General features: G+C 40.3%; 1 protein-coding gene across 1 annotated transcript in view; it reads right to left on the minus strand.

Moving 5' to 3' along the window:
- Positions 1–26,117, minus strand: part of ADCY5 (adenylate cyclase 5) — a 205,763-nt gene that overhangs the window by 26,440 nt on the left and 153,206 nt on the right. Inside the window, exons 9-10 of the mRNA XM_041408507.1 lie at positions 17,219–17,359; positions 4,383–4,405 (exon numbers count right to left, since the gene is read on the minus strand). Coding sequence (XP_041264441.1) covers positions 4,383–4,405; positions 17,219–17,359 — 164 coding nt within the window. The remainder of the gene's footprint in view (positions 1–4,382; positions 4,406–17,218; positions 17,360–26,117) is intronic.

Below are 26,117 nucleotides of genomic sequence, written 5' to 3' on the forward strand. Positions count from 1 at the left end.
CTTGCACCCAGGTCTCATTTCCATCCCTCATTATCCAAAACCATTGTGCAGCCTCCTTCCCCTTGTCCTCTGACTTACCCTGCACTGCTGTACTGTTGTAGCTGTTAGTGCCTGCACTGAAAAAAATTATTTATGCCTCCAGTCATATTTTTTGCTTTCTAATAACAATTTCTGTAACTATTACTATGAATATTTCCAACCTTTAACAATTCTCCCTTTTTGAGAAATAATTGTTTACAGAACAAATATGTTCTGTAAACATGTTTGGGGAAAAAAATATGGTCTGAATCCCCCTAACACAATTACTTATGAGTCTAAAGCATAAAACAGAAAGAAAAATCTGTTTACAAGATATTTACTTAAGGAAAGGTTGCAAAAGAAAAAGGTAACAGAAGAAAAAACAATAGAAATCAGGTTCTGCTTTCTAAATATGTGGAACAAGTTTATAATCTTTTGTGTCACTGTTTTTCTGAATCTCTGCTATCGCTAGAGAAAAATGAAGCTGATTTCCAAAACCTGTTGAGAAAAAATAACACTGTAAACTTAATTGTCCTGAGGTGTTTTGCACTGAGGAGCGGGAAACCTGAAGCACCTCCCCTAGTTATATAGTTATATATAGTTATATATAACTATCTATCTATATGGTATAGATATCTATCTATATCTAGTTAAAAATAACTAGATTCTAGTTATTTTTAAAATCTAGCAGTATTTTAATGACTTGATGCTGTCACTTTAATGGCCTGCCCTCAAACGAGCTATAGGCAGAAATTAAAAGCTAATCCTGAAGTGCTGTTTTTCTGCTTTGCTTGCATGATTGCCCAGGTTATCCCCAGGGTCTGCCAAGTTATCCACTGAAATATGCCCCTCGCTTGCATGGGGGTATATTCCAGCAGATAACTATTTCTGTGTCAAACCTCACGGTGGCACAGCTGGGCTCCTGCTGTGTGACCCTCAGCTTAGGCACTCTGGAGGGAAAATCCTGGGGGCTGACAAGCACGATGAAAAGCTACTCTGCTTTATTTCCCTGGTTTCATTTGCACTGCGCCAGAGCACACAATGCACTCTGTGTTGCAGCCAGCAGGCTCCCACAGGTAAGGCTGTGCTGGAAAGCAGCTCACAAACCAGGATGTGACTGTTTTAAAAGTTAAAGGTCTCTTTCCAAAAGGAAGGCTCTTTCAAAGCTTTCTGCAAAACTGGGTCAGATTTTAAGAAGCTCTCTGTACCTCAACTCTTCTGTGCATCTCTTGGCAAGAGAAAAATAAATCAAGTCTATCTGTTCATTTCCATTCTACCACTCCTTGACCCAGCTAGCAAGTTGAATGTATCTGCACCTCAGCTGGGTCATGACAGCACACCAGTGGCATCTATTCAGTGGCCATACTGCAGTTACAAGCCTAGCTTGCCTGAAGGCCTAATCTCTATTTTAGCCAACCTTAGTATTTCAGAGGGGTCAGGGAAAAGAGGTGGTTTGTTTGTTTTTGTTTCTTCTTTTTTTTTTTTTTTTTGGCTCTAGAAGTTACTCAGTTCCTAGAAATTCATATAATCATCTTTGAAAATAAAAGTGTTTTTTTCCCTACAAGGTCAGGACATTCAATTTACTTCCTCGGAGGAAGTACATCTGCTTGAGCATTCAAGGGGATGCTGTTTCTTCTCATTCAGTCCTTGCAACGTCTTCTGGGCTCATAAAAGGAGCAAGGAAATCATTAGGCTTTGTATTTACAGAATGCCTTCCAAGGTCCTGTGAGTTATGTACACACTGGGGCCATTGACATTTCCCCACTCCGCAGCACGCAGACGCGATGCGCTCTCCGCTGGAGCCCGCACAGGAGGCGGCTCAGCATCTGGGCAAAGAGCAGTCAAATTTCAAGTTCCAGGCTGAAAACGCCACTCAGGAGGATGCAAAGAGAAGAACCTGCCTGCTTGGTGTCTACCTCAGCTGCCTGCAGGTCTGTAATAGGTTGTTTTACTGCTCAGGGTAACCTCCAAGGTTGCAGGCTGTGTGGAATTACCCCTGCTGGTTTTAAATTGCCTTGCTGGGACATTGGCAGTGGGCAGCCACCCTCACACAGGCTGCAGGGAAGCTCAGTCACCTCGCACAGACTGATCTGTTCAGGTGACTTTCACAGCCCATTGTACCCAAACTCAATTACAGTACAGCAAATTCGGGTACATTTGCATAAATGTAATTTTAAATTGGCATACTAAAGTACCTGGTTCTAAGGAGTGCCCTGGAGGCACTGCCTGTAAGTCAGAGCTGACGTACTGCCATAGATTAATGAAATTCATATGTCAAAATTCCTTTTGATATATTGATAGTATGGTTGGTGGAGGGGGGGAAATGAGGATTTCAGGCTGCCATGAGACTTCCAAAAACACCTCCTAAAAGCAGTGCTGAGATTTCTTCAAATGCAGCCAACAGAATATTCTGTCAAGGGACAGGAACAGCACAAACAAGAGCTTGTAGCAACTTTTTTACTCCGCCTGCAAATGTGAACACTACCAATTAACCCAGAGATGCTGGCTTCAGAGTGGTCCAAAAATGTGCTGCTGATTTAATTACGTTCTGCCAATGCAGAGTGTGGCCACTGCCAAAACTACATGTATGCCATAATTTTAAATGCTTCATGCTTAGGTTGAGTAACTAAACCTGCAGTCATGCAATAAGGTTTGGTCCTGTTTTCAGGGATGTGTGCTGCCCACGTCTTCCTTTGCTGCCAGAAGAAAGTATTGACCCTCAGTATTTCTGCACATGAAGGAACTGCCTTAGTACTTGACATGGTTTAGGCATCTAATTTTAACCATTCTCACCATCAACATACTCTGCTAGAGATTTATTTTTGCCAAATCATTGTACTTGAGGTAAACAGATTTCTGGATGAAAAGAATCAGAGGAAAGCAGTAGCTTCTTTTGGTACTGAACTGAAATGCAAAAATCCTGAAATCTATGATATAGATTATCATAAGCTGGCATCACAATAAGCTGAGTGAGACAGCTCAGCTATTGGCTGTAACAGCCCAAGGAGCCTTGCAAACTATACCATGGAGAACAGATATTATCGTCCTTGGAGCAACAGAGGAGATGCTGCTCCTCAGCTGTTGGGTGACTCTGCTGCAGACCAGCATTGAGGCAGCTGATTTTTGTGTTTTCTTGCAGAAACTATGTGGAAAAATACTATTTCATGAGGGATACTGAAAATTTCTGTATTCCTATGAATTATTTTGTTGTAGTCTGTTAACTCTTTTCTGCCCAAAGCATATCTAACATCCGTGGAGTTTCCCAACATCCATGGATAAAACAGGAAACAGTGAACAGGAAAAAGTGGAACCAGAGAAACATCCCAGGGTGCACAGAGCTAAATGTCACAAAAATCCAGTTTGCAGGGAAGGGCAAGGGAAGGAAAGAATGACTCTTAATATTGCCATGTTCAAGCTTATCACTTTCCTTTTCCATTTAGGCAGCTGCTCTCAGTGTTCAACCACCATAATGTGAATTCTCCCACAGCTGGATGTCTAGAGCTCACAGAAGCATTTACCTGTCCCAGCTCACAGAAATCCACTCAGCCTGAGAAACACAACAAAGAGCAACAGCAACATATTTTAGGCATCAGTCTCCTCTAGTGTTGCCTGACTCGCTCTAAGCAAGCTTGTAATTAATGCCATTCAGCAGGACTGAACATGAAGTTATTCTAAACACCTTCAGTACAGAAAGTGCTTTGGTTGTGTCCAGTTGTAGAAATTAAAAAGTAAATGTGTTTGGGTTTTTTCCCTCCAAAGGCAATTTTTCAAAACACCACTCTCATTAAATTGTTTTAACAATTTCTCTAAAGTTCTATAGGGAAAAAGTGAAAATGCTGCTAACATTTGGCTATATTTTAGACCATGAAACTTTGAATTTACTTTTTCAAACAAGCCATCATTTCTGAGTTTATTTTTATAGGTAGAAATAGGTAATATGCAATAATGAGTAATATAAAATATATACAAATAAACTCAGAAACGATACAGGCATTTCAATACATACATAAACCTTTCTTATTGGAGACGTCCAACACTTATATATACTTTGGAGGAAGATTTTGTCTTGGGTTATTTTCAAAGAGCAGAGATTATTTGGGGCAAGGGCAAGTGCAGCAAAAACATTTTAATTATAAAAGCAAGTTAGAACCACCAAACAAATAAATGTTTTGAAGGCAGTGGCTGTTCTGAATGCACATCAGTCAATCCTGTGCCCTCAGCTGTCCCTCCAGGACAAACCTCTGGGGAGCCCAAGCATTATTTTTGGCTTCTGGGCATCAATTCTTGTCCTTTTTTAATATGAGAAAAAAAAAAATCCCAAACGTGTAAACATAACAGTGTATGACAGAAGTAAATTTGCTTACTTGTCCTTGGGGTCCTCGAAACCCTGAAAGAAAGGAAAAGGGCACAAGGGTGAGCAAACAGGCTGACCTTGAGAACACAAAGCATCCCGGGAACGGCATTTCACAGGGGACTCCTCAGGGCTCTCATTTGTTAGGTGTGGATGGACAGCTTTCCCCACCCACAGCAATATTTTGTGCAGCCCTGCCAGTGGGCAGACAGAGCAGCTTTGGAAAAACACACTCCTTCAGATACAAATTCATGGAAGTGCAGATAAAGGAAATGTTTCAGCTGACTGCTGGCACACTTTATTTCAGGTGTCTTCTGTTTGCAGTCACCATTACAAATGATACAATGGGAATTGTACTGATATTGTAACTGAGGATGTATTTTACTTGAAACAAAACTCAGAAGGATAACAAAAATCAACCCCTGTATTCAACAAGGCTGCATCTCTTTATGTCAGGGCTCAGCTAAGGGCAATGGATGCATTTTGGTTTTCATCTCTCCCAAGGGTCTCCCTGCTCCTCCCCTCATCAAATGCACACAGAACATGTTTTCTTGAATAAGATTTCAGGAATTATTTATAATATTTGCAATAGCCCAAATATTCACAATTCTTTCAGGACCATCTGAATTAAGTATTTATGAGTCATCTGCAGTTCTAATGGCTAGAAGGCCTTAGACAAAATTTTATATGGAGGCATAAGTTCATGTGCTTAGCATTAACATACCTAACAGACCAAATTACATCAAAATTGCCATTTTGCATGGGCTGAAACAAAATGTGCCCTCTGACATCTTGGCTTAAATTTAACTGTAGTCAAGAAAAGTTGTATATTTGACAAGTAGGGTCAAATACTCAGGCACAGAGTTTGTACCCTGTGTTCCAAAACATAAAACAAATGTAGCTGGGAGATATGAAGAATTGCTTTTGTTTTTCTCCCAGAGACCTCAGGCCAAAACTGCTCAGGGCACGTGAGGATATTCCAGCTGCTGGACCTGCAGCAGCAACCATTCCAGGGGCAGCACACTGAAATCCATCCTGACTGTGGAAAATCAAACATCTTTGAGCAAAAGTCTTCCCACAGGGGCCTTGTCCAAAACCATCAGAAACAACAACATTGACCAGATACTAAATGAGAACAGATTTTGCCCTTGCAGTGAGTTAGCAATGTGGCCACATGGCAGAAAGAAAGCCAACACACCAGCTTTGCCAGAGGGAAAAAGTGAGGTCTGTCACTCAGGTCAGGAGCCAGGACTGTGATTCACTGAGAGAGCAATTCCCATTTTTACATACTCTGTTTCAGACTAAAACCACACTCCTAAACAGAAACTGCCACTCCAACTTAACCCATCAGACATTCAGATCAAGGAAGTCTCTCAGTCCCATGTCACAACCACCAGCAGATCAGTGGGAAGAAGGAAATAATAATGTTGATTCAAAGTTAGCATGTCCAGATATTCAAGCCAAAAAAAAAACCAAAAAACTTTCTGATTTCATGTTAAAGAGTTATCATTTAACTTTTTGTTGTGTGGTTTTTTCCTTCTTCTTTTGCCTAATTATTTTACAGTTGTCAGAAATATCTGATTGATTTATTTATTTATCCTCTAAGTAATCCTACAACACAGTGCCAAAACTGAAAGCTCACTGATTAATCATGGAGACAAAATGCTCACTAATTTGTCTGGTGTCATAGTCAGTTAGGCTGGGAAAAAAAAAGAAAAAAAGTCAACTGAACATGAATAGCTACCAGCCAAGAAATAAGCAGAGGGAAGGAATGAGAAAACAGCCAGTACTTTATTAGATAGCTATCAAGGTCACATTTTCAAGCTTAGCCAGTTGGGAACTGGATGACTGACTGCAGTGGGAGAGTCCCCTAAAATGGTCTGATTTTCACAACCCGCTGTGTAACCCTCCATCCCACTGAATTCCTCAAACTAAACACAAATCTCACACTGCATTTGAGATGCACAAGTCTGAGGACACAGCCTGACCAGGTCAGGTTACTAGAACACCTCAGCAAGCACATTCTCAAAAAATTCCCCAATATTTCAAGTGTGGAGTAATATTTAACTGGCCATTTATATGGTGAACACTTAATCCACACGTAGTTTGATTCTGCCCTGCTTCTCTCCCTCAGCAAAACTTACAAGGAAAGTTTCTAAAATAAAAGAGAAATAAATTTTAATTTAAAAGACTAAATTGTGCTTGAAATTCTGGAAATTATTCTTGCTGGTAACTCAAATTAAATTGGTGCTTCAAAACTAAAGACCAAAAAAAAAACCATATTTCAAGTAAAACAGAAAAGAAAAAGACTATCACATTTTCTTTCCTGGATCTTCAGTTAACAAGGCTAAATATTTAAGAGTGACTTGAACTTTAATTAGAGAGAATCAGCTTAAAATTAAATGTTGTAGGAACCTGTTTAAGTTAAGCAAATTAAATGATTCACTTCAAACACTCCCATTTCATACTAAAGATTCTTCAAGCCAAATTGCCAAAAATGGAATTGTTATGGAGAAAGGTCTGTGGGATTATTTTGGAAAAAAAAATCCTTGCACACATTTATTATCCTGGTCATTTATTACAGGGTATCTTTCTTATTTGCACTGGAAGGCTCTGCCAGCATATAGAGCAAATATACCTCTAGGACCTGGCTGTGACCAGAGATTTTCCTCCCTCTCCACTAAAGCATCCATGTTTCAATCGCTCACCAAGAAGCCTTTCAGGCAGAGGAGGTGATGAGGAGCTCAGGGTCATCCTGCCCACCCTGGTTTGTGTTGGGAGGGAAATTTCCCCCTGGGTTTTGGTAATGTGCTTTCACCTCCTCCACTCCTGTGGGCATGCTCGGTTCATTGAAAAATCTGCACTTCAGATTATTTCCTTCCCCTTGCACAAGGCTTGAGCACTAATGACATATTGGCCTTTTTTTCTTCTCCACAGCTGGCAAATAGTTTAGTATCCTCAAGAGTCAGATGTTTTGCTCCAGTTAAAGCCCCTGGATCAGAGTAAGGCTGCTCCCATCAATTGCAATGGTCTGTGTTATACATAGGATAAACACAAAACCAAGCCTGCAGGAATAGGGTTAGATGGATTTTTCTTCATCCCTACTCATAATCTGGTAGCCAAACTTCCAAACTCTACAGAAATGCAAGGGGCTAAAGGCACTGTCCAGCACCTCATGTCATCCACTGGAGGCTGGACAGCTGGGCTGGGGCTGGGCTCAGCCTGTTTGGGTGCAGCTGCACAGATACGTCAAAATTGGCATTTCTGCACAAACATATGCAGAAATATGAACCCCCCCAGGAAAAAAAAGAAGGTAATAAAAATGAGGTGCCTGTGATTTAGGAGAGGGAGTGCAAAGGGATAGAAAGAGAAACAACCAATTCCTGCAGTTAAGAATATAAATCCCTCTTGACTGCTCATGGATTTGTACCCAGCAGGCTGAAACAATACCAGTGGTTTTCTAGGGAGCTATGAAGAAAAGGCTGGGAATTGTCAGCAGGGATTAAAATGACAAAAGTGATGATGGCTACAAGAATTGGACAGATAGGAGTTTGCAGGAGTTCAAGAATAGCTCCATAATCATGATGAAAAAGTTGCCCTTGTTCAGGCCAAAATTCCTTTTCTCTAGAAGGGACCGTAAGTCATGACATAGGTCTTGCCACAGTACAGTACTTATGGACTGCTGCATATAGAACCCCATGCAAATTTTATTCAGTCTCATTTTAAATATCCCTGATACTGGTGTTTTTCTCATTCCTCCGGGAAGCTGTATTTTTCTGCCATCAGGTTGCAAAAAGCAAAGGTAATAGCATTTAATAATTGCTCTGAGAATAAGACAGTCCTCTCTTTGACTTCATGAACAACCCAAACTCAGCTGAATCAACTCCCTTAAAGGCTCTGCTCTTTTGTCTTTTCTACAGGAGATTATTAAAAAAGACTTATTGTTTTATGGCAGGTCAGGTGACTCAGAATCTACACTGACATCCTCAGTGGGAGTAGATGTGCAGGAGGAAGAAAGCAGGGAATGTTATATTACTGCATCTGTCCCTATGGCCCCTAAGGCTTACTACTTTATGGGGGATATTTTATGAATATCTATTGTGCTAAAAGCTCATATGACTGCCATCTCTCTGCTTGACTTCTAAATTAACTAAGCCCTTTTCTTTGAAGATTAAAACTGATTCCTTAAATAGAATGACAAAGTGTTTGTCAAAGACATGACAAGCTGATTGCTACACCATAACACTTCAAATCAAGAGTGATTAGAAATAATAATTCTAACTTTGAGAACACTGGCTGCAATTATTAACATATTGTAAATATGCAAAGAAAAGTGGAGTAGATTTTATGTGCTTTTAACTTTTCATTTAACTCCAAAAATAAGGCAGTAGAGGGGCTGATGAGCTTCATGACCTTCTTAATGGCAATGTGTGTGGGAAGCATAAATTCCACCCTTAAAAACTTCATTCTCAACTCCAGCAAAGATCTTAAGAGCAAAAATGACAAAGAAACTAATTTTTCTTGTCCTGTTTTCATCCCCAGAACAAAGTCAAAATAGAACTTACATGATGTTAAAGCAGAAATCAAAATAACTTTGGACTTAGGGACAAAATGAGCTTTGTAAGAGTTAAGGCCAACTTGCAGAGGTGCTTCCCAGAGACAGTGACCATGGAAAACAGAAAGGGAGAGTGACAGGCTGAGAGCAGATGTTGTTAAAAACAAACCTGTTTTGGCTCTACCACAAAACTAATTATTCACATCTATTTTCAGCACTGTTGTACCTTCTGCTTTGTCCCTGTGGTCAAAAAGACAAGGCTATGAAGATAGATGCTGTCAGGTGTAAATGCAGAAGCAAAACCGAAGGACTTCAAAGCACTCAAGCCAAAAATAACACAATTTCTGTTTCCAAAGTCCAGAAAGAATAAAGCCTGATAGGAAGGATATTTAACAAGCATCTAAGTACAGAACAACAGACTGGCAGAAAACCAGTTTATGAAGCAGATTAAATGATGAGTGTGTCTGCTATAGCGGGAACACAGACTAATGAGGTCTGAAAAGGAGAGCTGAAGTGCTCCTTTTCTGCAGCCCACCCCACTTGATAAAAAGACTTTCATTCCCTGGCACTGGTCACAGATGGTGAAACCCTCTGCTTTCTGCAACTCAAAATGATTCTGTAGACAGTCCTCAGCTGGCAGACCACATTTGGCCAATGCCATGAATTTATCTGGGCCATGGGATTTAAATCTATAGATCACAAGAGGTTACGTTGGTTGAAATAGGCTTTCTTTACCTTACTTTTAATTAACTTCTGGCTCTGAGTTCACACCTCTGAAAAGTGCAGGTTGCTCACAGTTTTCTGTGAACTCTGAATCCAAATTTGTGCAGTCCAAAGGTCACATTTTGAAGTGAAATAGTTTCTGGTTCTGTGCCTCATTTGTGAAGAGTTTTTAGAACTTGCAAAGTGGACATAAAAAGAAGCAGTCCTAGAAATGCTCTGAATCAGTTCCTGGCTCCATAATCTCTGCCCTTCCATGTCTACACTCCAAACGATGATAAACATGACAAACTTCTCCAGAAACTACTGTTTGCCTCCTAATCAGATGCAGACAGACTGGATGCCAGCCTAACCAGCCTTAATTGAAATTGCCCACTGGTGCTGGCCAGAACTGCTCACCCGCTGTGAAACCCAGACCCAAACCTGCTGACCTGCAGCCTTTTGACATTAAGGCTTACTGCCTGCTTGAGGAAGCTTTGGAAATTGTTCTGGGAAATGCCACAAATCCACCTGTGCAATGCTTCCATGAACATTGGAGGAAATGTTTCTATGAATAAAAGGGAATTGCATCTTTATTTCTGCAGGCTAAATTTAATCCAAATCAAAACCAGTCTGACACATTTTAGTACTGTCTCAATCCAAATGACCTTTCCCATATGAGTAAAATTTATTCTAGAAAAGGATACTGAATGGTGGGAAAACTATCCAAGCAAATATCAAACTCTGCCTAGGTTTCTCAATAGCAGCTGCAGATCTGCTGTTGCATTGATTAGTTCTTTAAAAAGGGATTCTTATCCCTCTTTTACAGAAGTAATCAAAGATGATTGCAAGTCCTGATCAACTAGAATAAAAGGCTAGCAGATGAGGATACAAAACAGTGTAAAGCCTTTGACAATCTGAGCAATGTACATTGAGTGGGAACTCATTTATATGAGATCCCATGGATCATGTGAATCAGGCAAACCCTTTTTCCAGGTGAGCACCAAAGCAATTACACAGCATAACTGCTGATGGGATTCCTCCCCTTGCTGTTTGAGAGCTATCAAAACCAAACTGGCTCTATAAAACCCAGATAGACTAACAATTTCCTCCCAGATCTATAGCAATATGTGGAGATTACAGCAGAAAGGATTTTGAGAGTTTCTCCCTGCTTGATTGCAAGTTAGATTACTACAATAGCAGTGAAAAAATAGTGGGTCAAATTCTTCTCCACTGGGGGCCCCTGCCCAGCTTTGCTGACGTCAGTGTTGCAATTACCAGATTTAGCAGATGATTGCTGGAAAAGAGGATAATGATGACCTGCACTTAAATGAAACCTTTCGAAGGAGGGTGAACCCTCGGAGCCTAAATCATGGACTTAAATCGAATTCTCTTTGACAGAGCTGACTGAGGAAAACTTGTCCCATGGAGCTTTTATTTCTAATTTTAATTGTTTCTGATATTTAAGAGGTAGAATTGGCACAGAACCAGCTATGGCATCTGTTCCACTGAGGCACCTGTTCCCCAGTTTTGATTTCCAAGTAACAAGATCTATTGTAAGGGCAACTTGGAGACATAAGGAGAGGAAATGAGCTGTATTTACAATGCAAACTGCAAAGAACTGCTTGATTTAGGACAGGGGGAACAGGACAAATAATTATTTTATTGTTGAATGACTCTGCTTGTAGGTGAGTGTTGCCTCATTAGAAAACAAACACCAAGCAATCAAATATCATGTAGAAGGATGTGCAGAGCTCTGAGCAGCACCACAAGGAATCAGGAAGCACCTAACTGAAAGAGCTTGTTTTCTTTATCATGCCAACCATATCCAGGATCCATTTTTATAACTTTGTCTCACATCTTTAACATCTGCATGCAGTAATACTTGGTACACATATATAATCTCTATTTGATTTTATGTCAGTTTTTTACTTTGTAACTAACATCGACTTCATACACAATTTCACCGCAAATTAAATGGTTCATTAGCTGTACTCAGACTCATGACAGAAGCATGGTCAGACTGAAACCAGCATTGCAATCTTCAGGGCTTCCTCTTTCTATTCCTAAACTTCCTAATGTTAAACCTTTCCAGCAGCTGGAAAATGAAAGGAAATCTGCCAGGTATCTACACAGCACTCAGTAATCCCATTAGCCACTCTGCTCATATTTGATTGTAACAGCTCAGAGGTACCTGTTTTTGAAGCAAACCTTCCCCAAAGCATGCACCAGTGGAACAAGCCAAGCTGTCATAGCAGCCAGTGTAAAACAAAGAGGATGGCTGCATGGCAGCCTTAAGCTCCAATAGCAGAACTTCCCACAGATTATTAGAAATCCTAACACAATTAATGCCTTTTTTTTAGAAGCCAGACAGCATCAGGCTATGTCAAGTCTGGTTATTAGACCTCAAAAATGTCCAGCATATTCTGGGCAGCACTCCTGATGTGAGAATGGCAGCATGGTACTGTTGTACAGGGAATTGAAGGGACATTTTGTGATGTAATGTCTAACGTGAAAAGTTGTGGATGCCTTTCCCTGGAATTGTTTAAGGCCAGTTGGATGGAGCTCTGAGAAAGGTGTCCCTGTCTACAACCAGAGGGTTGGAATGGGATGATTTTTAATATCCCTTTCAACCCAGGCCATTCTGTGATTCCCTGATTAACAAAACCTCAGGATGAGTGCTGGGTTCAGCGAGGGCTCTCCCTCTCACCAATGGCAAGTGCTCAGTGGGAGCAAAAACAACCACAGGGCTGGAAAACACCAGCTGGGGAACAAACTTGATGAGGGAATCAGAGCTGTGCAGAGACATGGTAATAGTCTTCAACCACAGAGAAGATAATTGTAAAGGAGAGAAAATTAAACTGTCTTCTATCTACTGTGAATAGCTCATGCAGCACCATAGTTTCAAAATGAAGTGAGGATATGTGAAGTAAAAAATCAACAAAAATCACAAAACTGTTGAAGAGAATGCTCAGCAAGACTTTCCATCCTTTCAGGTCCTTAAATAAGGGCTTGACAAGTATCTGTCAGCAATGTTGGAGGTATGGCTGGCTCTTGTAGAAAAGGACATGAAGCCCTGTGCAGTCTAGATCAGAAACTTTCTAAAATCTTTACATGTATCTCATATTATTTATATATTATTTATTCCCTATACATTATCCTGACAGAGTCTTTTTAACCTTATTGTTTGGATTTTGTGATGCCACTCCAGACTTAAAAGCCCTGAATAAAATAATTAGAAAATGTTCAGGAAAATCAGGGATTTCACAAGCTTCTTATACAACCTGTTCCTTGCATCTAAGTTTTTTTTTTCCTTAGACTTGCCTTTCAGCAAATCAAGATGATTATTTTTAAACCTGCCCTTTACAGTCATGGAGAATGATTTATCATTATTTTTTGTCCTTATAAACATTCCTGTATTTGAAGACTTTTATTTCTAAGCAGTCTTTTCCCTTCTAGGTTAGAGCAAACACAATATTTCGGCACTTTCAGAGGACACACTGTTGAAACTCTGCTAATTTGTAATTTTGTCCACTAGATTATCTCTAACTCATCCACATCTCCTAAATTATTGTAATCCCAAACTGGATGTGCTTTTTCTGGATATAAACTTAATAATGTTGAGCAGAGTAAAAGATGCAAGAAAATAATTTGTCATCTAGAACAGCCCTGTAATTTTGGAAAGTATCAACATTTCCCTTTTTATTGCTGTTTATAACAAACCTCTTTCAGTTTACAGTCAACTACAATCCCCAAATTGTTTTTTTCTTTAATAGCAATTTTGTTTTGCTGATGAAAACTGAGACATGAGTATTATTTCCAGAAGTCTAAAATTCATCAATATTTATAAAAGCGCTCTGAAATATATACTGGGAAAAGCAAAGTATTTCTCAGTGGTGTATAAATGTTGTTATAGCTATAAATATACCTCTACTCTCAAATGCTTTTAAGTCCACTTATTTTTGACCCTCTTGCAATTACAAACTGGACTAGAGAGACAGTGGGGGAGGCAAGGCTGGTGTATGGAGACTTGGGGGAATGAGCAGCACAAAAGTCTCCATTTCCAGAGAGGTAGAGTCACTGGTGCTGGACTGATTGCTTTTGTTTAGGAAAGGAGAAGACAAGCTGTAAAAGGCAATAAAAATAGAAAGCAGCTCTGCTGTTCTGCCAGACTGTGGCTCAGTTCCTGCTCTGTGCAGAGCCATGAGTTGATGCTGTGCAGGTTCCCCTGCCCGTGGGGCAGCCCTGGAGCTCCCTGTGCCCCCAGCCCTGCAGCAGGGTGGGCTCCCAGCAGCAGGGCTCCAGCAGAGGCTGCCAGCTCAGGGCAGGGCTCTTGGCCCTCCCAGGGGATCTGGGTCTGACCTTCCCCTGCACAGGCACCAGTCTGCTCGGGGCTGTGGCTCCTGCAGCAGCTCATGGAGGTCAGGATCAGCAGGGCAAGGAAGGCCACTGCTAAGCAATGGGGAGGGAAAAAGAAGGATTTGTGATGGTCTGGAGAGAAGACCAGTGCACAAGGGAAGCGCTGGATGGGATGAGCTGACGCAGTTGCAACCCCTTGATTCAGGCCCCAGGTAGCCAGGGTAGGAGTAGGAAAGTGACTCCTGTTTTCCAGGGCATTTTAGATTACCACCACATGGACACATGTAGGATAATTTATCTTATTTATATGTGCAAATGTTTGAAAAAACTCCAGTGTGCACAAGGGAAAAACTTCAACTAGAAACATCACGGAAAATCTGCTGGACCTGATGCAGGTTAAGGTCCAAGCCACAACATGAAGAGGAGCAGGGACCAAAGGCCTCCCCATGCCACTGCCCACGCTGCCATTCCACACAAACCCCACCAGCTGCACTGGTGATGTGCCCTGACATGGCAGCACATTGAAATGATGTGACAAAAGAGGAGGAGGAGAAAAAAAGGAATAGAGGGCTACATTTGATGTTAATCCATCTCCTCTCAGACTACTGCTAATACAGCCTAAGAATAGAGACAGCTATCAGAGCCAGCATTCACTGGAAAGAAAAATGGCCAAAATAATTCTGTTTTCTATTAAATATAAAAGTGCCTTCCCAAAAATGCAATTCAGGGAACTTTAATCTTCTCTTTCAGGGAATTGTAAGTAGAGCCACAAAAAACTTGTGTCTATTTTTTTCCTGAAAATATGGTTGCCTTTAAAATGCAAAATGTTTTACATTTGTGACAAAACCCAGTGCCCTTCATAACCATCTGTATTATTACCTACACACAAATGTATTCATATCTGCACATTAATATAATGGAACTGCACACCACTGCAATATTACCTGGCTCCTGCCTGAGGACTGTCTCACAACTACCCTTATAAATACCTGGTTTGAAATTACAGAGCTAAGGAGCTCCAGGTCTTGAAGAGAAAGGCAATGTTGCACTGCCCACCTTTGGCATAATACTTTGACTAATCCAACCTTACATGTTCACAGCTTCCAAGAAGAAAGACTATGTATAACAACATGCAAAATGTCTGGGGAAAGGAGGGTGATGTGGATCAAAGAGCACATTTTCAGGAGGTTTGAGAGCTGGTGCTGCTTACCAAGATGAATGACATGTCATCCCAGAGGAGCACTGATAAAAGCCTCTGTAGCTCTGCTCCCCTTCTGTCTCTCTGCATTTTGTATTTCTAAGCCGGCAGTTTGCAGCCAGCATGCACTCTGCATGCATTAAGCACACACAGCATACATGTTAGAGATTACAAAGCACTGTGCAAAGCTTGGTGGTACAAAGAAATGCATATTTAAATTAGAAGTTGACACAGAGTGAGTTGAGACAGGAGATGGAGAAATTGGCCCTGAGTTCTAATCACTAAAATGTCCATCTAGCAGATATTAAAATGGGAGGCCATGGGGAGCATGTTTGCATTTTCACTAATGCATCTCAAATATAACAGATCTGTAAATCTGTAAATAACAGATTTTAAAAAACAGTCCATAAGAACAACAAAAAGTCTAGCTGAAAATAATACATCTGAGTCAGGTTTCAGTTGGTTTTCAAGAAACAGCCTGATGCATGCAACATCAGCTTTTCAAAAGAGAGCTTAATACAAGAGGCAGATTGAGTGGAAGAGACTTTCTGAGCCGCTGAATTTTCAAGAAGGTAAATAGCATTACAGGGAAAGGCTCAAGATAAGGAAAAAAAAAGGTAAGTCTTTCCTCCTACAAGTGAGGGGCAGTGAAGTTTTTAGGACTCAGCTTGGTATTTCAATAAATAATTATGTTTTTCCAACTGAACAACCAGCTAGACACGGCAAACTGTAATTAACACCAAGAAGCATAATACCATTTGGCATGCATACACCTTGTTTCTGAACAGGAGGCTTCAAGAACCCCTTAAAAGCTATTCAAAGAAACTTATAATTATAATTATGTGCTAGTGTGATTAGTCTCTTCTAATAATGTCATGCCTATTGAGCACACCCTATTGAAAAGCCCACATAAAAAATGCACAGTTCCACTGATCTGTATGCTCATGTCAGAAGCCCTCATTTGGAGATCTGAGAAATGAAAGAAACATTACTATTACTATTACTAAGAAATTTGGTTTAGCACTGTAAAATAATATTAAGATTGAATAATATTCGTGCCAACTACCAATAAATGTGCCAGCATTTCCCTTTAAAAGACACCATATGCAGTTTCTTATAGCTATGACTAAATTTTTAAACTGTGGGATTGAATCGCATGTTCATAACTCTTTTAAAATACTTAAAGGCTTTGGTGACCTGGAGCAGAACTTTTGACTATAGACAACAAGGTGAGTAACAAATAGACACTTTTGATTGTGCATGAAGGGTCAAAACAGCGTAAATAAGGTTATAGAACAATCTGATTATGCATGCAATTATAAAGGTGCTAAATATTTCTATTCTTATTAAAAATAGTCACTAATAAGCTATCTTCTTAATCTTCATTGCAGAAAACAAAGATATCATCTACACCTTTTATGTAAAATAAGCCATAAAAGTCCTCTCAGTGCAATTGAATTGGTAATTAGCTCTTGTTCATTTTAATTTAGGAAGACTGTGAAAGGTACAAGAAAGAAATGAAGATGCCTGCTACCTTAGGCCAATTAATCCATGTACTCGAGGATGTATCTCCAGGATTAAACATGGCAGTGACAGCCCTGGGGCCCCACGAGCACACAGCTTAGAGAGGAGAACAGCACCTGGCTGTGACAATGCAAGGCAGAACCCTCTGCAGGTACTGAGCTTACAGAAATGCCAGATGCCTCTTGAATGCCTGGGCTATGGAGCAGTTTTTGCAGATAATCACATCTTCTCACACAGCCTGGATGAGTGTTCAGAATGTGGGACAAGTCAGACAAAAGCGCCTTCTTTGAGCCATTCAGCCTCCCTTCCCCTCTCAAACAACCTTGTGCCTCATCTCACAATCACTCACCTCCAGATGTACCGATTATTGTTATTTCTGGAGCCAAAGTAGAATTTTCCACCCCCATTTGGAAAACGCCCTCGGGGACTGTAAAAACCTTCAGGCAAAGCAGGAGGGATATATAACACCGTATTAGGAAGAAAATAAATTGATGTCCATAGAGCAAGGCATTACCATTCTCTTCATCTCCTTGGAGACCTGGTGGCCTCCGAGGTGGTTGTAAAAGGGCCGGTCAACACCCCAGTGCGGCGGGTTGTGGCTGATGGAATTGGCACGCTGGCGGTTCATCTTGGCTATCGTGGCTTTCTCGTCCTTCTGCAACACAAACCAGAGAGAAACGCATGTTAAATCCTCAAACATTTACACAGCAGTCATTCTCCAAGCATCTCTCACTTCTGATCTCTCACTCCAAAAGCTGGCTTTGCACCTTGAACTCTGAGAAGCAGCCACTGATCAGAAGCAGTCACAGTCACCATCTCTTGTTTTTATAACACTCTAAGTGGTGCCCATCACTTTATTCCTTTACTTGTTCTGAACAACCACCCTAACCTGTGTAAACATGGGGAGCATTCCAAAATGGACACATCTATTTTCTTTATTATCAGACTGAATAAAACTGAATAATTTCAGACAGAAAACTGCAGCTCCAAGATGAGATACTACACAGAGGGTCCTCAAAAAGCAAAAGAACAGTTACATCTAGAAGAGAAACAACAGACAGAGTGATTTGGTTGAAGAACAGGAGCCTTGAAGCTCCTTAAAGCAATACAGGACACCTTTCTCCATAGGCAGAAGCAAATAATTTTGCACACTTGCAAGAGCATATTCCCAGACATGCTAAGGAAAGCATGTACATCTTGCAAACAACTGTGTTCATGTTCAATTGCAGAGTGTGACAAAATGGTCTTCCCAACTCTAATGCTACCTTCCAATTTGACATTGACACTAATTCTCCTGAAGTTTGGACAGAGTCTTTGATTTTCTTATCAAGGCTTTGCCTCTTGGCTGCAGTGGGAGCTTACTGTGAGGTTAGCACAGATCTGTCAGACAGGTTTCATTCGAGCTCGGTGCCAGTCTCAAGAGCACAGAAATGCAACATGCAACTAGGCTCAACAACAGGCAGATTAGTTCCTTATTTTGAATATAGTCCCTAGCCAAAAGGACAGGCAGGTTTCCACAAGGAATGTGTTCTGTGGACAAAAGTCCCTCTAGGAAGGGCTGCACTGCAGACTGGCTCAGGGAGGATTGTGTGATTTACCTGTACTGACTCAGAAGGCAGAGGGGTGGCAATTACTATATCCTTGCTTAAAACAGACAAACTCTGGAGAGACTGAAAATTCAGAAGGTATAGATTGTTGTTTATTACTTGAGAGATTAAACTTTTTCAAGAGCATTGCTGCTTCAATGACATTAGAGGAGAAAACAGACTTAATAGTTAATTTTGGATTTCCAGACAAATGAGTTATTTAAAAAGAAAGCCTCCATTGCTTTCAACTATAGAATATTGGTTCAAGTGTTATTTGACAATACCAGTAGGTCTGCTGCTTTTCTTGCCTGGAGTCTGCATTCCATATCTATTTATTTTGATTCCCCACTATTCAGTGTAACTTGTACCTTTCAGGAGTTTGCAAAATACCTGGTGTTATCTCCATGGTAACCACAGAGTTAAATGTCAAGTGCTATGCTGCCTTAAATTAGGGTTTTTTAAAAGAAATTTAAAAAGGCTTGCTGAAATTCAGTGCTGGAGAAAGCTGCCTGATTGACAAGCATGGGAAATCATCTTCTCTCTCCTTGCAAGGAAGAGACAGCTACAATGACAACATTTCCCTGGAGACCACAGCTCACCACACGGGCACCAAACATTGCAGAGCACGTGGGGCTGCAATGTTTGGCCCCATGTCCCCAGGTCAAGGCCACAAGCTGGGGACATGGGGCTACCTGTGACAGAGCCCTGTGCCCACAGCCAGCTGGCCCTGTGACAGTGAGCAGCAGCAGTCCTGCAGCTCCAGGGTGCCAGCAAAGACCTTCTCGAGCCAGGATGAGAAGTTTAGGGTCACAAGGAAACCCTGTGGGAGCAGGATGACTGTTGGGAGAACCATAGATGCTCCCATGTGGATGCCCCTGGACATCAAGTGCCTCCCACATCACCTCTTCCCCACTTTGAACCCACCACTGGTTCATCTGCAAAGCCTGAAAATTCCAGCACTTGGCAGCAGCTGAGTTTCACATGAGCAACCATGACAGAGCCACTGGATAACCTCCAGGAGAGACATCTTTTAAATGTTTCTAAAAATACATTAACGTGATGAAATCTTGATGTCCAGATTTGAATTGGTTTGAGGTTTTGTTTTTTAATACTCGCTGCTCTTTATACTCTTTGCCATCATTTGTAATACTTTCTTGTGGCTTTTTTCAGTTATGCAATATTTTTCATAGTTATGCTTCTTTCTTTTATGATGTGATGCCAGAAAACTGGTAGGGAAGTACAGCTTCATTATCTCCAAGCAAATAGATATTGTTTTTCAATAACAGAAGTGACACTGTCAATCCATTTTATTCTAAATAAGGGGAGGGGTTTTTAACCAAATGGAATAAAAAAACCCAGATGTTGAAACTAGTCTGGGGACCCATAAAAGCAGAGCTATTTGGTCACTTTACAAATGCCTTTACATCAACAGATGATAAAAGTGATATACAGCAGGTTTTTGCCCCATGAGTTAGTAAATTTGGTTAGAATTTGAGCGAAGCCTTAATGCCAAAGTCCATGAAGACATACTATCCCTCTCAGCCCATGAGAGATCCTCATACCTGCTGCAAGTGCTGGTGAGTCTGAAGCATTGCTTGATGAATTTGAAGGAAATTAATGACCTCATACATATTTATTGACACATCTGGATTGAGGTAAGAACAGGAAAATGGGTAAACATGTAATTCTGAGATTGTTTCTAACCATGAGGTCAGGTGCCATAAATTTTCCATGGCTTCATGAACTCTGACAGTATTTCCCCCCCACCTCTTGTGGGAAGTTTCCACTGGACTGTGGACAATGTTTCAGCAATATTTCCAATCAGATTAAAACACATATATACAAGCACAGTGCACTTCTGCTTTTCCACATTACATAATGTGCTACTATGTCATCTTGAATAATAGGACTTTGCTGCTAACTTCTACACTTATTAAAGAAAAAATAAAACCTTTTGTTTTAAAAACTTGCGATAATTTCTTTTCTTCAAAATCACTTGTTCAGTGGGTGATGAAAATAACAAACTCTAAATATGAAGCATTAGATGGGTCATAGATCCTCTGGATATTTATGAGGATGCCTCCTCTGTTTCTTCCTGGCTAAGTGACAGCATAAGGACAACTTGCACACAAGGCTGCCTAAGGCATAACAAGACTGGAAAAGAAGAATAAAGATAGAGAAGTGGTGATACCTTTCAGTCCTACTCATTACAGGTACTACCAACAAGAGAAGGTGCAAAAGTTTCTGACAGCAATGAGTTTTTCAGATTTTAGGTGGCTAAACTCCAGAAAACTATTGTGGGAACTTTTCAAATCTGGACTCTCAAAGAGACTGTAAATCTGATTCCCAGGGGTTTTATTGTGTTCCCACCACCAGTTCCCACACACTGAGCTACAGCAATGCTACAGCAAAACTGCAGAAAGAGCTGGGGTTTTCTTGCACTTATCAACTGAATCAAGAATGCCTCTTACTTCTGTAGTGTGTGAAACAGTGAAATCTGATCATGGATCACCCATAGCAGATTTAGCTACATATTATTCTTTAAATTTTAGTGAAGTCCTTCTGACATGTGCATGATGTTTCTGGTAATGTTACATGCTCCAAACCACTGCCTTCATAAATCTACATAAGTGGAACCCTGCTGAGCTCTGATTAAATGTGTTAAATTGAGGAATCATCACATTAGATTGATTGTGTTTTAGGAGAGTCACATGCTCAACATTTAAAGGACCATTTTGTTTCTTCAGCTGGATGGAATTCCAGGGTGCTATTTAGAAAAGAATGAGAATTGTTTTTCTAGGAGTTACAGCCAAAGTTTTGTTGAGCTGTTTTAAGGCCACCATCAACAATCCTTTCTGAAACTGGTGTGTACCTGCTATTGTTAAAAGAAACACCCAAGTGTAATCAATTGAAAGACATTATAAAAAATAAACTTTTTTTTTTCCCTTTGCAGACTTTGTGCACTCAGCACAGCAGTATTGCTCATCTGTTTGCAGGCACATTTTGTTTCTACTTTTGTCCAAAGCAAAGCATTCCCCTAGATTTCTGACAATGTTGAGGATGATAAAACTAGTGCTGTTAAAATCTTATTCCCCTTAAGGTCTGTTTCCCACTCCTCCAAACACACACTTTTCCACCCTTCTCAGAGTAAAGCTTTGAAGTGCTGGGAAGAGTAGTTGTGATGGTTCTGCAAATTAGAGCAGCACCTGATCACAGAGAAGAGCAGAAAGCGAGCAACAATCACTGAGTGACATGCTCCTGTACAGACACCAGAAACTTGGACAGCACAGGAACTGGTAATAAGTAAATGGAGTACTGTAAGAATATCAGGGAAGTGATAAGATAGCAATTATGACTGGGACAAATGTTTTGAATAAGATTCAGAAGGGCAGATATAAAAGTTAAAGGTATGAAGTGATGGTGGAGGACCACAGTTATGTGATATGAATGCTACAGTCTGCAGGGTAAGCTAAAAAACATGGATAAAACAAAACCACTCTGTAGAAGGGTAAAGACATTGTTGTGCAGGCCATTGCAATGCCTAGCGGTTAAGTTTGGGAATCACTAAAATGCGGGCAACAGTTTTAGTAATTCTAGCTGATAAATTGCTGTTTATCTGGTAATACTGGCTTTCAGGTAAAGAATGAAGCCAGTAAGGAAGAAAGGCAAAGATCTCCTTGGAGAATTCCTGTATTTCTACCATTCTCATGTACTAAGACCATTAGAAACACATATCCAAATGATTGTGAAAATTACCTGGATAAGAATTGAAATTACCCTGTGTAAATCATCCTATACCATGTGAGGATAACAGAAAATTAGAATTCTTCATTACCGTAGAACTGAAGGAGCAGATTGGTTTTTTCCAGGTAATCACTACTGCCACAGTAGTGACAAAAGGGAAGAAGGCTCACAAGGTTATAAATGGGAAAAAAACATTGAATTATAGAATCATTTAGGTTGCATTTAAGGTCATTAAACACAGTACTGCCAAGTCCCACAAAACCATGTCTGGAAGTGTGATGTGCTGAAGTCAGAAAGACAACCTCCATTCCAGATCTGTGGAAAACTGCCAACTTCCATGTCTGGTAACAAATATTTTTAATAACTGTTTAGTCAGTGATCATGATACAGAGCTTGTAGAGCAGCAAATGTTGGGTTTGGATTAACAGCCTCGAATCCAAATTTTTCTAAAGAGAAAAAAAAATGCAGTAGCTGTCACTGGCTTTGTTTCTTCCACAGAGCTTATGACAGAGTGCTGTGCTGGAGAGTAAGGGCTAAGACAGATGGGGAATATGAAGCTGGGAAAAGAGCTTGTTTCTAGTGAAATGGCAAGAGACAGTGTTGAACAAGGAAGTGTTAGTCTGGGTGAAGGTTACTGGCAGAGTTACTCAGTTATTACTCTTAGGGCAGATTTTTATCTCACCTGGCAGCAAGTGAGCAATGACAGATTTGGCTAATGAGAGAAGCAGAGGTGTATTTGATAGATACGAGGAAAAGGAGTATTAGCACCCAACATTTGAGGACTAAGAGTAGAAATGGAACTTGAGACATTCAAATGTACAAAATGTATGATCATTCCCTTAGAGAGTACAGACAGAAACTTCATTTCAGTATCAGTAATCACATTAGTTCATCACAGAATAAACAGAAGACACTGAGATAATCCAGCTTTGCAAAAGGTAAAGGTTTCCTTTGAGGAGCAAGAAAATATAGGGGCTTGTGCTTGTCTCTTCTTTGTTGTGTGAAAACATTGGAAGAGTCTGTCTCAGGAGAAAAAAGGAGAGGGAGAGGGGATACAATTGCTGACAGACAGCAGAAAACCAGAGCAACACAGGTTTTAGAGCAGCCCATGTTAGCACTAATGGGAGCAAAAAAAAAAAACCACAGCAAAAGATTCAGCAGACCTTTGTGGCAGAACCTGCTAATTTCATCTTTCTATATGCTTCTCAGGCAAGTGCTCACCCATGAGGGCAGCAGAATCACAGGACAGGGCAAACAGAAAGGTGAAAGCAGATCTGGAGGTAAAGATGAGGAGAAAAAATCCAAAAAGACTGGATTTTAAAACTTTGCTTTTTGTTCTCTTTTAATAGAAAGCAACTCTTCTGTGTACCAGACAGAAAACAAGGACTACATTTTCAGGTCTAGCAATATTATTAAAGACTGAGGGAGAAGAATCTAGCTTTTTTCCCTTCTGAAACTGCACTGACTATATTCCAGTTAATAGCATTTTTAAAATGGAAAAAGAAAAAAACAATTATTTTCAAAGAAGAAGATATTTTCAGTTCCTGGAACAAAAATATTAGATAGATGTTCCTCCCACTTACTCTGTGCCCAAGAAATGGCATTAACACAATGAAAAAGTTAAACAAATAAAAAAAGACAGAAAATTCAAAGTTGTGGCTCCCCATGGCAGCAGCAAGCAGAAAGGGTACAGAACACATACCCTTACATTTTATTTATTTATCAAAACCCATGGGTTTTGATGGCTGTGGGACTGATGAACCAGGTATCCAGATAATTTTGCTGTGTGAACTGAAGAACAGCTCAGGCAGTTACTTGGATCTGCTCTCAGGTCAATACTAATGCCAAGCCTTGTGTACCAGGACAGCAGGAACCCAGACACAACTCACAGCAACTCTCCACTAAGTTAGGTGAACATTTTATGGCCATTACTGGAACAGAATGAACTGAAAACCTGGATAAATGACATCAAGAAGTGATTAAATCAAGCAGAAATGAAAGGAAAAAGTAAAGTACCATAACTTTGCCTGCTATCAGGCAAAAAGTTCAAGACTGACTGAACTGACAATGGGTAAAAGCTTTTCTCACTTCAGATCTTCATGTTATGTGAAAATGAGTTTTTGAACAGAGAGAGAACTTTAAACACTGGAACAGGTTGTCAAGAGAAATAGTGGATGTCCCATCCCTGGAAGTGTCCAAGGCCAGGCTGGATGGATCTTTGAGCAACCTGGTCTAATGGAAAGTGTCCTTGCCCTGACAGGGGGGTTGGGATAAAATAATCTTTAAGGTCCTTTCCAATCCAAGCCTTCCTATGACTCTGTGAAACTATTCACAAAGAGATAAAAACAGCTATGGGAGCACAAAAGTAGCAGCAGTATGGGCAAATCAGCAACTCCTCAAACTCCAAACACCTAATACCCATGACACTGCATAGCTGCTTTTTAATGGCTCAGTTTAGCCCAATAATTACATAAGTCATCCAAATGTCCCAATTTTTAGCTACTCTGGGACACAGCACATTACAGCAGCATTATAGTAGTGCTCAGAGACTTCAGCTAAGGGCTACACTAGGTAACAGAGCTGCAATAAATACATATAAAGCAGTGGAAGAATGGCCCATTTTATTTTCCTATGGCAAAACAAGGCATAAAGATGCAAGTCCCTCAAAACCTATGCCTGTAATGGAATCCACATCTCTTATGAGCCTCTGTCCAATCTCCTACTCAAAATACATCCCGTGTTCAGAAATGAAGGCAGGTGCCAAGCACTTTGAAGTGCTTATGTCTTCATCTTCTCTCCAGAGAAACTTTTGGTTCTCCACAAAAACATGCAAAACAACGTGGTGGCTGCATGATTTAAGAGTCAGTATAGACTCTCCACTCCAGGAGATGGGGTCTGACCACAAGGGTATTTTGGCTTATATTCTTAAATCTGCCCAGCAAAGAGGAAGTGATTTAGACACCTAAAACATCAGCTGGCTCACTGACAGGCAGTGATGCTCAGGAACAATAATCTTGCACTGCAAGTTTTAATCCTCTTTTGAAGATTGACATTGTTAATGAGATTTATTTTATGAGCAGATAGAGACCAAAACATCAGCTTCTCTCTTTAGCAGATGATAAGGGATTTTCTTGGAGATTTTTTACACAATATCTATTAAGGAGATTTGAGACTTCCATTCTCTCAGGAAATGAGGCAATGGAAGCAAAGTCTTTCTGTACAGGTGCTGGTTATTCAAATCAATCATGCTGTTGCAACATGTCACAAACACTAATTCACTTAATCTCATGGCAGTCATATTTACAGATGTGGGAAGGTTTACTTGGTTTTAGATTCAGAAACATATTAAATTAGTTTCAATTCAGGCCAATCTGTATATGCTTGCCCATACTGTGAATAGTAAAGTAGGGGCTACAGTGCAGAAATTACTAATATTATTGGCTGTGCTCACCTAGATCAAAAAGGTCCTTTTCTAGTATTTCTACCATTTTTAAAAAGAATACAAACTAGTGATAGTTTGCTATTGGCAGTGTCACAAAAAGAAGATTTAATGGCTGACGTCCACTTGAGTTTGACTTGATTCAAGTTCAAGTCAGTAATGCCCTCATAGCCTTGTTTTGTGCAGCCTGACCCATGTCACAGCTGGTATGATCTCATCTTACTGTCACAATGATGATTGATCATTTTCTCATCTTCAGAAAGAGAGGCTGAAAAGAAATGATAGGAACTGCTCTAATCTTCATGTTCATTCATCTGGTGAGCAGGCAGACAAAATCACCTCTGGAATCTGACACAGAAAAGATCTTTGTGGTTTTAAGCTACACCTTTAAGTACTTCTACAAAATACATATCTATATTAACAACATTTTTCAACATGATCTTGAAACAAGTGAGGACAATTTCTTTGAAAGAATTAGAAAGAGCTTGATGCAGACATCTTTGCAGATGGTGGCTATCCCCCTTCTATGCACATAAAAGTTCAGGAAAAGGAGAGAGAAATAGGAATTTTTGTCACTGAATGTCAACTTTCTCATCTATAAAGGCTCTACTTTGGTGCGTCAGAGACATCAAGGTATGGAAGGT

Source organism: Onychostruthus taczanowskii, unplaced genomic scaffold (genome assembly GCF_017590055.1).
Source record: "Onychostruthus taczanowskii isolate IOZ18803 unplaced genomic scaffold, ASM1759005v1 scaffold10, whole genome shotgun sequence".
Lineage (NCBI taxonomy): Eukaryota > Metazoa > Chordata > Aves > Passeriformes > Passeridae > Onychostruthus > Onychostruthus taczanowskii.